The 15,224-nt window shown below is 44.7% G+C and overlaps 1 protein-coding gene across 1 annotated transcript in view; it reads right to left on the bottom strand.

The window, feature by feature from the left end:
• Nucleotides 1-15,224, bottom strand: part of LOC142570581 (ATP-binding cassette sub-family A member 2-like) — a 92,683-nt gene that overhangs the window by 21,289 nt on the left and 56,170 nt on the right. The window contains exons 5-6 of the mRNA XM_075678952.1: nucleotides 7,308-7,490; nucleotides 2,704-3,038 (exon numbers count right to left, since the gene is read on the bottom strand). Of these exons, the coding sequence (XP_075535067.1) occupies nucleotides 2,704-3,038; nucleotides 7,308-7,490 (518 nt within the window). The remainder of the gene's footprint in view (nucleotides 1-2,703; nucleotides 3,039-7,307; nucleotides 7,491-15,224) is intronic.

Below are 15,224 nucleotides of genomic sequence, written 5' to 3' on the forward strand. Positions count from 1 at the left end.
TGGACAGTATATGTAAATAAAAACAAAATTAAAGAAAGATGCTCCCGGCATTACTTTGACTTATGTAGCATGTGAACCGAGCTTATTGCCACATCACTGCGGTGCCGCCGTTATGTATCCGGGAGTTGACGTGGCAGGGGGTTCCTCATGCAGGCTGAGGCGTGGAGAGGGAACTCACGAACCGTCATGATAGTGCCGTAAAGTTTGGAGAAAAAGCATATTCGTGTTGAGGCTGGCTTATACGTCTCGGATGGTGTTCTCAAAAAGACACCTATCAACGTCTCAATAAAGAGTTGTAATTGATAATTTCATGGATAAGTGCAGCCGCGTTTGCCGCGAACCGTTGCCTTTCGCACTTCGCACGCATACGCGCCTACTCTCAGTTCTATCGGCAGCGCAATCATGAACATCTGGGCATTCGGAGTCTGATGGGAGACGTCACTGGTAAGGATATGATTGAATATGAAACAAAAATTAAAGACAATCGCACCTTTAGGGGTGTTTTTTGTGTGTCTATAACTCATCCACTTACACACATAGAGAAGGGTGTTTTAGTGAGGGATTTGCTGGAATCGCGCGCAATTTCCCAATCGCTGGTTTGCCGATATGCACACTACGTTTTCTTTTTACAGCGATACTCGTTCTTCTATCACTACCATATTATTTCGCATATCCGCTGAAGTAACCGGGAAGTGACTTCCGAGCAGCTTATAAAAAAATGAGCGAAGAAACAAAGAGCCCTACAGTACTCCACTGGGATTTTAACTGCGGACCTACAGATTGCCAATGGGAAGTGGTACGTATAGACCACTCCGCCGATACCACCACGGAACATAATACAGCGCCTAAAAACGACGCTGCCGCTCTAGGTGCTACGATAAGCTGACACGACGCTCTTCAGTTTATCTACAAACCAGCGCAATGGTGAAATAACTTAGGCGAAACTAGCAGGAACATCTGAAAGACATAAAAGAGAGAGAACAGGAGGACAAAATGTCTCCCCCCGCTTTACGAATGGGACGCGCCGTCTCCGCCGTAAATGCTATTTCTTATCGGTAGCAGGCTGTTTCTGCGAATGTTTATTTCAACTGATACTGCATGACACAATGCAAGACTTACTGAGCATAATATTGCGCCTGCGCCGATGCCACACCAGAAAGGACATGGGCCTAGAGAACTACGATCGGCTGTCGCGCCAGGATTCGCTGACGCTTGCTAGCTAATCTATAAAACAACACACAGCTTCAGCAACTTCAACGAAGCCAGCGGTAAAAAGCGAAAGGGAGGTGAGGAAATAAAAGAAACAACTCGGTCTGTCCCCTTCACCAACAGGGACGCCACATACACGAAGTAGATTACCTCCAAAGCCTACTGTGACCATGTGATGGACAAGAACAATGACTTGGTGCAAACTACTAAGAAGTAAACCAGTATGGATTTTTACTTGCTTGCAACGTTCAAGTGCCCGAGCACCCCTAAGTTTCCTAAGGTGTAAGTTTAGCATAAATCGCCATTCCAACACCCTGAAATTCAAGAAAGGGCACAGTAAATGCGTACTGCTAACAAATACATAAATTTTCAAAATTTCCAGAAAATTAAGGGTGCAAGAACGGTCTTTTGACATCCAATCGAACATCGAGGGCTGTGTTTTCTTAGTTTGTAGTGGCAATTTTTCACTTATTTCCAGGAAGATGAAGGAATCAACATAGCTTGTTCTCGTGCATTGCTTCAACACAGGCAATGCCTTCACATGCTTGGTATCTATACGTGGCACCTACATATGTCTACATAGCGCAACGTACCATCAATACCAATGCAATCAAATAACGGAAACAACGTTGAACAGAACCATCTACGCAAGAGAAACATTACGTTCAGCGTTTTTCCAGTGCGCGGAATTTGCATAATCTAATTTTGTGAAAACAAACAACGGTTATGTCCTTGGAGCGAAATTATTAGGCAGCACTCGCTCCGCTACAGGAACCGCGATATTTCTGACGTGTGATTTTTTAAGTATTGTACGATGCCATTTATATATATATACTTTTGACAGCAGGTAGCCTACTTAACGGATAGACAAAAGCGAAGGTAGTTGCGCCACAAGTAGAACAAGGGTGAGCCGGCACCATAATTTGATGTAAACATCAAATAATAATATGTACTGAAAGTGCACTATGCTTTGACGACCATATAAAATTTGAGTCAGGGCCGACTCTGCTTGATCGTAGATATTCATTCCAAAAGATCTTGAACAGGCATCGATGTTAGTACAGTGGTGCGCTTACTTTATTTACTACAAGCTTGCTTGTCGTAACCTACTGGACGTCATCACAGTAGTAACAATACGTTCCCGTCGTAGTCACACGGTACGAGCATCATTAATATAGTAGTACCCTTCTTCAACTAACACATCACTGACACAAAACAACGCATGCACTAGCAGCGTAGGAATTCGAGCAGGTTCATTCGATGCGTCAGCCGCCTATAGCCTTCCCTGAGCGTCGCCGCTTTCCCTGCGAAGATCCGACTGCTTATGAAAACTCATGAGCGCCCCCTCGGTCCCCTCCCGCTGCCGGCTGGCAAACATAAAGTATACATTTTCGAAGGTATTCTTATTTGGCGGCCTAAAGTCTTCACAACGCAAAGTTCGCTCACTGTACCGTAGTGCTCATTTTGTTCAATAATCGGTCACGAAATCCGTACCCGCCTGCGCGAAGCCGAGAGCTTGACGTCGGACATGTAGGCTTCGCCCGAGCTAAGCTCGAGGAGACCCGCGAGCATCTGGAAAGTCGTGCTCTTTCCCGCGCCGTTCACCCCGAGGAGCCCGAAGCACTCGCCGCGTCGAAGAGCCAGACTGATGCCCTTGACGGCCTGGAAGTAGCCGAATGACTTGCGCAGGTCGTGCGCCACGAGTATGCAGCCCTGCTGCTCCAGCTCGGCGGACGCGCCGTTCGCCGCCAGCCGCTCGGCGAGCTCCTTCTCCGCCTTCACGTCTTCGTCCGTGATCTCCTCCAACGGGCCGCGTGCGAAGCGTCGTTCTGAAAGTATGCATCGCGAAGCAGAATCTACAACACCAGGCCCCCGGAAGGCTGCACATCACTCGATTTTTCCATAAATGCTCGCATGTATCCGCTTCGTATCAAAATTGTCTTCTCAGGATAAGTTAAGCTGCAAGAAAGCCGATGAGAAAGTAATGTGGACCCAACGTAAGAAGAAGATTCTTTAAATTAAATACACATTTCACAAGTACTGTAGCTAAGCCTAGCGGCAGCATTACTCGAAGCTTTGCGTTGCTCTGTGTGCTGAAGACGAAACACATATCGGATCCAAACTATAGCATGTAAAGGTATAACAAACGCAATTGATCTAGAGTGTCGGCCGCCAGGCAAGAGAAGGCTTCAAGTTTAAAAGGAAATCAAAACAACTAGTGTTACCTGTGATTAGAATGAGAAAATTACGTCAGCAATTCACAGTAGCATTGATTTTGGCTCTGCTGGGGTAATACGTACGGTGTGCGTGACATATTGGAACAGATGATGACGACTTAAGAAATAGCAACAATACTTCAGGCAGCAACCTGAACACTGATTGCAGATTTCCTCACATTGCTCCTTTCCCTTGTGTTTTAAGGCTATCGTAAAAAAATATTCAGTTTCAAAGGGTCACTGAATTTCACTTTTATAACGGCAGCATGTTTGGATAATACACTACGTATTGGCTACTTCTTCCGCAATAATAGCTCTTGGGTAGTTTTTTTGGCATTGTGCCGCAATTTATTAGCCTTTCTCTCAGTGACGCTGCCATTACATAGCAGCGTAGTAGGTATATGTGTGGAAGTGGAGACCCCACGTTGTGGGTGACACGGTGGCAAATGTTTTCACCAAGCCGCACCTCGAGTGACGCAAGCCCTGCGGGAGTGAGGAAATTATTACTTGTGGGTCACGTGTAATGATAACGTGCACAGAAAGCTCAGCTGTTGACGCTGCTACTTTAGTGTGCTCGGCAATGGCGGCCTTTCACGGTTGTCACTCGTGTGGGCCTCAACCTGTTGGAAACGCGCAAGCGCCTGAAGGATGTCGACCACTGGTTGCACTTATTGCTCTTTGTTTCGGAAAGTAATGAGTCCAAAACCGTTGTCTCGTCCGAATCAGAAAAGAATGACATTAAAGAAGGCGACAATCTTCCAGTTTCCATAGACAGCGTCTAGCGCGACTAAGACTGCGTGCGAGCTCGTTTCCTGTGTCAGAGTAGAAGCTGATACCCTAGAATACGTGCGCTAGATAGCTCACAGAAGGGTTTGGAAAGATAAAAATAGGCGGCCAGAACAGGTAAAGTGATAATGTTCATCTCGTTTGTTATTGGATGCCGTATCCTCTATAGCTGACGCACACTGCATCTTGGAATGCGCTACAACCGCAGTAGGCAGCACGAACTAGAGTTCATCCGATGTAACTTTCATTCTCAAAAGAACTTACTAGAAGATCTCTCAGTGTTATAATGCGGATTATTATGTTATACAGCCCTGCACTTGACACATCATGATAATTATAATGGGAGGATATCTCTCGAAACTAAGAGAATGAGACGAACCTGAGTTACAATTTGTGTGTAAATTCCACGTTAATATATATATATATATATATATAGGTTATCAACGAGAATGCACCCAATCTCTCAGTGTTACAATCCAGTAGAGGCCCCCGAAAGCTTGGCTAACTTCGTGCACCTCAGTCATCTGTCCAATTTCTCAAAATCTGGCTCATATATGCTCGGCGTACCATGCAACATTACTGGTGAGAGAATGCCTTCAGCTCTCCTGTAACCTCTCAGAGAGGTTGCTCCTCTGTTTTCGCTTTTTCATAGCGGTGCCATTATGCGAAACATTGAATGAACAGCCGCATTTATTGCCCCGCACCGTGAGCCTATTTACCAAAGTTTCCACTTAGTCAATATTCAACTAATCTGCTCATTTAGAGCTTGGTGCTCTAGAGAATTATAAATTTGGTGTCCAAATACCCCACGTTTCAAGTTCAAGACCAGGCAACATATTCAAATTTGTGCAACTGCTATGGGAGCCAATAGAGTTGCTATTTGAGCTAACACTTTTTTAATGGCGTTATCATACGTACTTCTGTGATCACTTCCATGATACTTCTGTGATACGTACTCCTGTGATTTCTTTCACAACTCAGTTGTTTTACAGCCCAATTTTCTGTGATAATAATTGTTGTGTGGGTCCATTGCGAAGCATTCATCTTGATTGCGCCCATCGATCGATTCATTTCAAATGTTTTCTTTAAAAAAAGAGCACGTGTCGAAGACATGAGTGCGTCTTCCGAGCGGCGACCGCGTGTTTACATCATTGCACAAAATATCACTCAGCAGCCGGCCACAGAAGGCCCTGTGTTCATATAGACGCCACCATCATCAGTACGTGCCAAGCGTACACTGAGCCAACAAACAGCAAATGATCAGGTCTAAAATTGCACAATTTGTAAAAGCTGAGCATAAATTTGGATAAGTTATTGAACGATCCTAAAAAATGAAGCGTTATATATTACAGAACATAAATACAGCAACAGCCCGCATAGACAAAGCTGGTACAATCAGCGAAAGAAAACGCACAGTCTACGCAAACTTGGTGTTGACAAAAGCTCCACGGGCTTACGGAGCCAGTAGAATGATCAGTCCGAACTTTAAGATTAGGGTTATGGAGCATATTATTGTGTACAATTCCCGAGTGGCACCTTTTTGTAATATGCAGAGCAGATAAAAGTCTGAAACTTTTGCTCCTACCGAGAATGCATTGTTCTGAATTGGTTGATTCTGCAGACACATTCTATAGCCCGATCCTACCTTTCATAACGGGAGCGTCGCGTGGGTGTTTTCGGTAGTTTTGGTAAAACCTTTTTGAATATGGTACGCGCCCAGCTTTTACGTAGTACTCCAACTGCGTGGTCTTAAAAGAAATAAAGTGATGTGATGAGCATGATAGAACTATGCAATTCATTCATACTTATTAAACATTTTTAAAGGAATCAACGAAATCATGCACAGAATGGGGAACGAGGAGCGAGGAGCTACACACTCGCTGGCATAAAACATGACAAAACCAGGTGGCATTCATTTTTTTTCTGGCTTACTGATTAGACACTGACGAAACTAAGAAAACCAAAAGATTGTTGTCACTCTGCTGATAAACTCATACTCACAATGCCACCTTCGAGTGGCAGTTTTACAGCGCTCAGACAGCGCCAGAATGTTCTCTAAGTAGTTCACATGCTTTAGTTCCAGGATGAATTCAGTAACTAACAGCGCATGATTGTAATTAAAACTAAAGTCAGCTATTTGATGTAATATTTCTAATTTGTATATTTAGATGACATTTGAGCCCTACTGGAGCACACTGAAACGATCGGTTGAAGACGTTATAAGTGAGCTTTTCGTCCACGCCTACGTTCTGCAAAAGTCGTCATGGTGCAAGTTATCCAATTAACGCCGCTGCAACATTCATTTACAAAGATGGTTTTTAAACACTCCGCTTTCCCGAAACTGCTAACGTGGAAAATCATGCACTTTTTTTTTATTTCGTCCCTGCACTACAGCACAAAATTCACTGGAGCAAACTACGCGTCCATGACTGCACAGAGTTACATTTAATGTCTATTTCAGTGGGTATTTTCTGCATGTGTTTATACCCTGAGTACGGGACAAGCGCTAATTCACGCGAAGACGACAGCAATTGAACATAAAAAATAATAAAAATAAGGAAGAAAGCGTTAAAGAAAAGAGGAGAGAAATGCTGCTGCATACAGGCAGAGTAATCTTTTGCGAAGACATGCTGGCCATTTCTCTTCCGAAGCTCATCCTTCTACATGTGCAGGCCAAATCTGCCAAAGAGCGAAATGTTGCGTTAATGGACCGGCGTAACGCACTACGTGATCTTGTAGGAGGCGAGAAATAGTCAACAAACTCCGGTATGCGAACGCAGTTGTCTCGCGCGAGCAAGAATTGAGATGCAGAATCGTGTGAGCCCTGGGGCTAGAAACAGGCTGTGTAGTCAGTTCCGCGTGAGGCTAACATCGAATCGCTCGACAGGTTATCCACGAGCCAGCGTACTGTCGATGCCAATGGTGAATTTCAAAGTGCATGATCACGCGTAAACGCATAAAATCCGTCTTGAGACCTCGCGACTTGAAGGTTAAGTTTCCACTAGGCCCATTGAATAGCCAACAATTCCCTGGTTCTAGCGAAAGTTCAAAACCGGGTCTAGACAGACCGTCTTGAATTAGAGAGGAAGCAAGCACCTGGGCAAAAGGTGGAGCCCATATCCAAGTAGTATCCAGAGTGCAGAAAGCTTAGGATGACGAAGATCACCAGGCCCTCGCACGCCATGATCAGGATCTCCACCATCGGGCTTTTCTCGGACAGCGAGAAAACGCTTGCGCTGCATGGATCCATTTGCTCCGCGGTCACAGCCTCGGCGAATGCTGAAATAGACGGGCAAAATGTCAAGTTCCCGTATCTCTTTACTCCTCTCTCCTGCTTACAAACGCTGTGTCGGAATCGTTTATGCATTCTTTTCTTCTTTTTTTTCTCGTACGCAACATTCTGGTTCCACTGAGATAACAACCAACGTAACATATTAGTGCGTCGGATTATGGCCTCAAGAAATTGAAGGATTACCTGTAGAACCAATATGCTGGTCTACATGTCAATGAATATTTTCTTACTGAAATTCAGCTCCTAACAACCCCCATTTAGCATCACACATGCCGTTGCCCGCTTCCGCTGGGAAAAGTGCGATTATGTGCAAGCGGTGACTTCCTTTACTTGACTGGCTGTCATTTCATAGATTCTATTTTTGCAGCGCTCACAAAATTCTAAATGTAAAAATGCGCAATCGAACTAGTAACGAAACTTCGCTAATTAGCTTTTTAACAATTACACCAGGGCGCACATTGCAATTTAGGAATGGAAGCCAGGGGCCTCTGAATGCGGGCACATGCGCATGGAACAAATTTTGAAGCAAGCACTGCTGTTTCGCTTACTCATTTAACAAAATGTATTATCGTACATTAGAGCACAATGACCGGAGCGATAACATATTTTGACCCACATTTTGCTCACGTGAGCCAATTACTTGGCCGCGTTACCTCTGCCACACGTCTTTGGACCGTTAAGTTGATGCCACAAGCTGTGGCTCCATATTTAACTCAGTAATACAAATTCTGATGGTTGCATGTATTCTAACTCTAAGAAAGCCAGAGTACGCTGGAAGCATAGCCTCTGGGATTTTGGCGCTCGCAACACAGTGTGACGACGGTGAGACGTCGCTATATCGGAGACCATGGAAATCAATTGCATGCAGGAAAACGCTGTAGTTTTAGAAAATTAGACAACCAATTGTAATAAAAAGCCTCAATGCCTTTCCACTCTGAAGCAGGATGACCAGCGAAGCTGTGTATGTGGGTCCCTTAATGGCGAGCTGCACCTCCGCCGCTGGTCGGCCAGGCATTTCACTATCTTCGGGATCAATCCACGGTATGGGGAGTTTTTCACGCCTGCTTCACCTGCGCCGCGGGTCGGCGCAGCATTGCGCTATCTTTGGGACCGGTCCACGTATGGGGTGTTTTAAACCCCTGCTTCAGAATTGCGTTTTATCTTGACAAGCCAGGCAAATATAATAGTCAACAAGCGTTACACTGAACCAAAACGACCATAAAATGCTGTTTTATTTCCATATTTGAGGAAAAGATGGAGTAGTGTTAGGTGCAAAAGCTTATTTTTTTTTTATAGGATTAAGGAGAAAATTCCGGCCCGCGTGCAGCGGCGCAGCCAGAAAGTATTTTCTTTTTTTTTGTGGATGGGGGCACGCACCACATGGGGAAGGGTACGAAGGGGGGGGGGGAGGGGTGCCTGGTGCCCCCACCTTCTTTTTTTCTCCTGGCTGCACCCCTGTGCATGTGTTGAGTTGAGCCAGAAAATTGAAACGGCAGGCCCGGGAACCTTCAGAACAATCAGGCATATTGATACTCACGCCTATAATGTGCCTTGAAGCCGTGGGTGCCCACTGCACCACGCGCATTGAGCGCCCTCACCTCGGCGCAAATGTGCGCAATCTTTCCCCGTGTGATGGCCTTCGTGGCGGCCTGACCGAGAGCGTACGGTGGAGACGCAAGCACGCATAATATGTGAGACATCCGGAATGACGACGTGTAGTGGGTCGAGAGGGCAAACAGTAGCAAGGTCACGGGCGCTGCGTGAGGCATAACACGTAGTGAGGCACTTTTGTGGAAACGTGAGCCGCGCAGGACGAATAGAATTATGGGAAAATAAATTCTGATTGAGCTTTCCGGATATATTCCGCGTGATAACTACGGCTCGGATCAAAAAGCAAGAAAGAAAGAGAGAGAGAGAGACCTGGAGTAAATTCGATTCTGCAGTTGGAAGCCGGCGCCACCATTATTCAACCCTATTTGTCCTTTCCCTTAGTTCATACAATTACATAACGGTACTCATGCGTTATACGTATATCGCTCAGCACAACGTTCCTGCGCCAAGGAGGCGTTCGTTCAAAGGTTTGTCGTGTTAACTACAGCCTTACAGACTAAGAAAAAAAGGGTCACTGACGTTTACTTCACTGTAAGTAAATATTGCAGTTAACAAGTAACTCAACGCAACAGCTAACGAAACTTTGTCGTTAACTGCACAAACATCCAAACAATGTAGTAAAGTTGGTGTGCATGAATTTTCTTAGAGAAAAGTCACTGCCGCTGCAATGCCCTCAGCGGTATTTTCCTGTAAGGCTCTTTGTACATTATGACGTGAATGACTTCAACCCTTTGAACTTTTAAGCGAAAACGCAAATTACTAGTCTCAACTGTGAAGACATGTGGAACTATGTAGAAGTGGTGCATATACAGCCATGCCATCAGCTCTCATTAAAATAAACGTCATCATTCAGACCGTAGTACTCGCAGGAGATGAAAAGCACACGTGAAGCACGGGTTTCAAGGCGCACGAATTGACATGAAAATCCCGAATGTATAGCGTCAGCATGTCACCCTACCACAGGACGTTGCGACTCCAAAAACTGTGTTTTACGGCAACAAACATGAGGCGACGGTTGCAAGCTGTCGTCAGCATCTATCCGTTCTTTAAAAGAAAAGGCCGTTTTAACTTTCGCAACATACGATTAGATTATCACAATTTACTTGAAAAAGCGACTGTGACCTCTAGCTTTTCGGTTTCTTGCGGGGCTTTCCATTTCGTGTGTTGAGCTGTGCGGAGTAAAAGCAGGCAGCAGCACCCGCAGTCGGCAGCGGAGCTACAGCAGGCTAGCATTACAAGGATTTCGCAGCCTGGTAAGGTGCAATTTTCTGTGAATCTGCGTCACCTCTCACATGATAGTAAAGCTGCTAAGCTCCTTGAGTGATATTCTAGCAGTTTAGGTTTATTCAGTGGTTGCCTGGATAATTTTTCAACGGGTACGTTTGCTAAATACAAATTCGTACCATGTCCATTTTAGTTGTCGATATATACCGTTAAACGCGAGTAGCGTTATGGGCTCCGTGTAGCACAAAATCCGGTGTCGAAGTCTTCCAATTCGTTCCTGAGCGAAAGTTTCCACGTACATATACATACATGTATATGACAGTGCGGCTTATCCGCTTTCGTAGGCTCGGCCTTCGAAGCAGCGCAAGAAGATGGAAGTACTCCGTGCTTCGTTCCCTTTCGGGTGAGAGACGCGACCAGTACCACCATTATTTTGCCCCCCTTCTCGTTTTAAATGCTGTCAGAGGTCGTCGAAACGCCTTTTTCCCTACCCGAGTTCGCGGCCGCCTGCGTACGTGAGATTCCAGAACTACGAGGTCATAATTGTTTAGAAATCCTTTTATATTGTGTTACCCGTCAATCGCTGATAAATCAAGGAAGTTTTTAGGCATGTAAGATAGTCTGGGCTGAAATTCTCCACCACAAGACAGCGTCACAGCCTGCACGGTTAACTGACTCAGCTAACTGGTATGCTCGCTTGTGTAAGTCAGAAGTTCGAATCCTCGAAGGGTGGGCCTTTTTTTTTTTAAATCTGAAGGTGCTAATCTTGAATTCACCTCCGCCAGTACTCAAACATCTTCAGGCTTGGAGTGGCGCCTGACACCATCTAAAACGCCGAGAACCAGTGGGGCTATACTAAGCCATTTAAGAAGGCCCACTAAGCTTCCACGACGCTCCCTCCCCAGAACAGGAATTGGCCTCCCTCGTGTAGTATTCGGCACTACCTCCCTCATCATTCCTACAGTTAACCCATGGCCATCAGTCCCCAGCAGCTGCGGAGCACCTGACCAAGGTGGTGACCAGACCTGTAACGCAGCATTGGGTGTTGAGAACCTCGGGATCTGGACAGGCCGCCAATGAAAACTCATCCTTGCAACCTTTAACACCCGAACTTTTTCGAGTGAGGCTAACTTAGCAGGACTCTGTGAGGAACTATCAGGCATTGTTTGGAATATCATTAGCCTTAGTGACGTTAGAAGAACTGTTGAGGCTTATAGAGTGCTGACTAAGGGCCACATCGTCTGCTATAGAGGGCTCCCAGACAGGAAGTTATACGAGGTAGACTTCCTAATACATAAGGAAATAGCGGGCAACATTAATGAATTCTTCAGCATTAATGAGAGGATAGCAGTAGTTGCAATAAAACTTATTAAGAGGTATAGATTAAAGGTGGTACAAGCCAACGCTCCCACCTCCAGTCCCGATGATGATGAAGTTGATCGGTTTTATGAAGATGTGGAAGTAGCGATTAGAAAAGCTCAAACTCAGTATGCTGTAGTAAAGGGTGACTTCAATGCAAAAGTGGGGTGAAATCAGGTTGCTAAACAGGCAATTGGAAACTACGGCGTCGGGTCTAGAAATACTAAAGAAGTGATGGAGGTATAATTCGCGGAAAGGAATAAGCTACGAATAATAAACACCTTCTTCGGAAAGTGTGGCCGCGAAAAGTGGACCTGAAAAAGCCCTAATGGTGAAACAACGAGCGAAAAGTGGACCTGAAAAAGCCCTAATGGTGAAACAACGAATGAAATCGATTTAATACTTTCTGCCGATCCCAGCATAGGGCGGCATCAAGAAGGGTTACGTAGTGTTAAGTGCAGTGATCATATGCTATTGAGGGCTAGGATTCACCTGAATTTCACCTTACTGCGTCTAGGTGCGTCTAGGTTTTATCGTTACTGCGTCTAGGCCAACCAAGATGCAGCAAGGAAAAAATTGGACCAAGTCAGGCTGCTAATAGCAAACAAATATGCCGCCTTGGAACAGTGAGATGTAGATGACATAGAGGTAATCAATGAGACCGTAACTAGGCTCGTTTCAGAAGCAGCAACTGAAGTAGGAGGCAACTCAGGGAGGCAACAAGTAGGTAAGCTCTCCCAAGCAACGAAGGACGTAATAAAAGAACGACAAAGAATGAAATAGTCCAACTCAAGAGATCACATTGAATTCTCCGATCTATCAAAACTAATCAGCAAGGACAAAATAAAGGATATTCGAAATTATAACGTAACAAAGACTCAGGAAGCAATAAAAATGGACACAGCCTGAAAACCATGAGAAGGAAACTAGGCATCAGACAAACCAAGATGTATGCACTGAAAGATAGACAGGGTAATGTCATCAGCAATCTCGAATATATAGTAAAAGCAGCGGAAAAATTCTATATTGACGTGCACAGTACCCAAAGCAGCCCCGACACCTCCATTCAATGTAATAATGAAAAGGTCACAGAGGCTCCTTCTGTAACTAGCGATGAAGTGAGATGGGCCTTGCTAGATATGAAACGGGGAAAAGCGGCAGTAGGAGATCGACTACCAGTCGATTTAATCAAAGATGGTGGAGACATAATGCTTGAAAAACTGGGAGCGCTTTATAAGAACTGCCTATCGACTTCAAGGGTCCCAGAGAACTGAAGAACGCCAATAATACACTAATCCACAAAAAGGGATACGTTAAAGAATTGAAAAAGTATAGGTCCATTAGCTTGCTACCAGCATTATATAAAATATTCACCAAGACAATTTATAATACAATAAGGGCAACACTGGACCTTTGTCAACCAAGGGAACAGGTAGGTTTCAGGAAGGGATACTCTACAATGAATCACATCCATGTCATCAATCAGGTAATTCAGAAATCCGCAGAGTACATTCAGCCTCTTTATATGGCTTTCATAGATTACGAAAAGGCATTTGATTAATTCGAGACACAAGTAGTCATAGAGGCGTTGCGTAAGCAAAGAGTACAGGATGCTTACGTAAATATCTTGGAAAGTACCTACAAAGATTCCACAACTACCTTAATTCTCCATAAGTAGGAGGATACCTATAAACAAAGGCACCATACAAGGAGACACAATCTCTTTGATGCTATTCACTGGGTCCTTGGGAGTATTCAAGAAATAAAACTGGGAAGGCTTAGGAGTAAGGATCAACAGCGAATATCTCAGCAACCTCAGATCTGCAGATGACAGTGTCCTGTTCAGCAACACTGGGGACGACTTACAACAAATGAGTGGAGACCTTAACAAAGAGATTATAAGAGTGGGGCTGAAGATTAATATGCAGAAGACAAATATAATGATCAATAGCCGGGCAAGGTAACAAGAGTTCAGGATCGAAAGTCAGCCTGTAGAGTCGGTTGAGGAGTACGTTTGCCTAGGTGAATTATTCACAGGGATCCCTGATCATGAGAAGGAAATTTACAGAAGAATAAAAATGGGTCGGAGCGCACTTGGCAGACATTGTCAGATCCTGTCTGGAAGCTTACCATTATCATGAAGAAGAAAGGTGTACAATCAATGTATTCTACCGGTGCTGATATATGGGGGGAAACTTGGAGACTGACAAAGAAGTTAGAAAACAAGTTAAGGACCACGCAAAGAGCCATGGAACGAAAAGTGTTAGGCATAACGTTAAGAGACAGGAAGAGAGCGGTGCAGATCAGAGCGCTAACAGGGATAGCCGGTGTTGTAATTGACATTACGAGAAAGCAATGGAGCTGGGCAGGTCATGTAATGCATAGGTTAGGTAACCGGTGGCCCATTCCGGTTGCAGAATCGGTGCTAAGAGAAGGGAAGCGCAGTCGAGGACTGCAGAAGACTAGGTGGTGTGATGAAATTAAGAAATTCGCAGGCACTACATGGAATCGGTTGGCGCCGGACAGGGGCAATATGAGATCGCAGGGAGAGGCCTTCGTCCTGCAGTGGACATAAAATAGGCTGCTGCTGCTGATGATGATGATAGGTTTGTGAAGTTGAGCTCAATATGAAGAGAGAAAGAGTAAAATTGGTCAAGAAGAAACAGGTCAACCTAGACACAGTGAGGGTACAAGCTGACGAATTTAAACTGGTGCTTGCACACAAATGTTCAGCCTTAGAATCGGAGGATGAAGATGGCATAGAGATAATGAACGAAACCTTAACTAAATTGGCTTCAGACGCAGCAGTTGAAGTAGGAGGTAAGGCGCCAAGACAATCAGTAGGTAGGCTCTCCGAAGCAGCGAAAGGCCTCCTAAAGAAACGACAAAAAATGAAAGTGTCCTGCTCTGGAGGTCAGGTAGAATTCGCAGAACTGTCAAAACGGACCAACAAGGAGAAAATAAGGAACATTTGAAATCATAATAAGAGAAAGACTGAGGAAGCAGTAAAAATGAATGTGGCATGAAATCAGTGAGAAGAAAACTTGGAATGGGACAAGCCAAGCTGTATGCACTAAAAGATAAGCAACGTAATATATAGCAACGAAGATATAGTAAATGCAGCGGAAGAATTCTATACTGACCTGTATAGTACCCAGAGCAGCCGCGATATCCATTCCAAGTAGTAGTGAACACATACAGAGGCTACGTCTATAACTAGCGGCGAAGTTAGAAGGGCCTTGCAAGACATTAAACGGTGAAAAGCGGCAGGAGGAGATGGAATAACAGTCGATTTAATCAAAGATGGAGGAGACATCGTGGTTAAAAAGCTGGCGGCCCTTTATACGAAATATCTCACGACTTCAGCGGTGCCACATAATTGATAAAATGCCAACATTATACTAGTCCACAAAGAAGGAGACGTTAAAGATTTGAAAAATTATAGGTCCTTTAGCTTACTTACAGTATTGTATAAAGTACTCACCATGATAATTTCCTGTAGAATAAGGGCAACACTTTATTCAACC

This window comes from Dermacentor variabilis, chromosome 2 (assembly GCF_050947875.1).
Source record: "Dermacentor variabilis isolate Ectoservices chromosome 2, ASM5094787v1, whole genome shotgun sequence".
NCBI lineage: Eukaryota > Metazoa > Arthropoda > Arachnida > Ixodida > Ixodidae > Dermacentor > Dermacentor variabilis.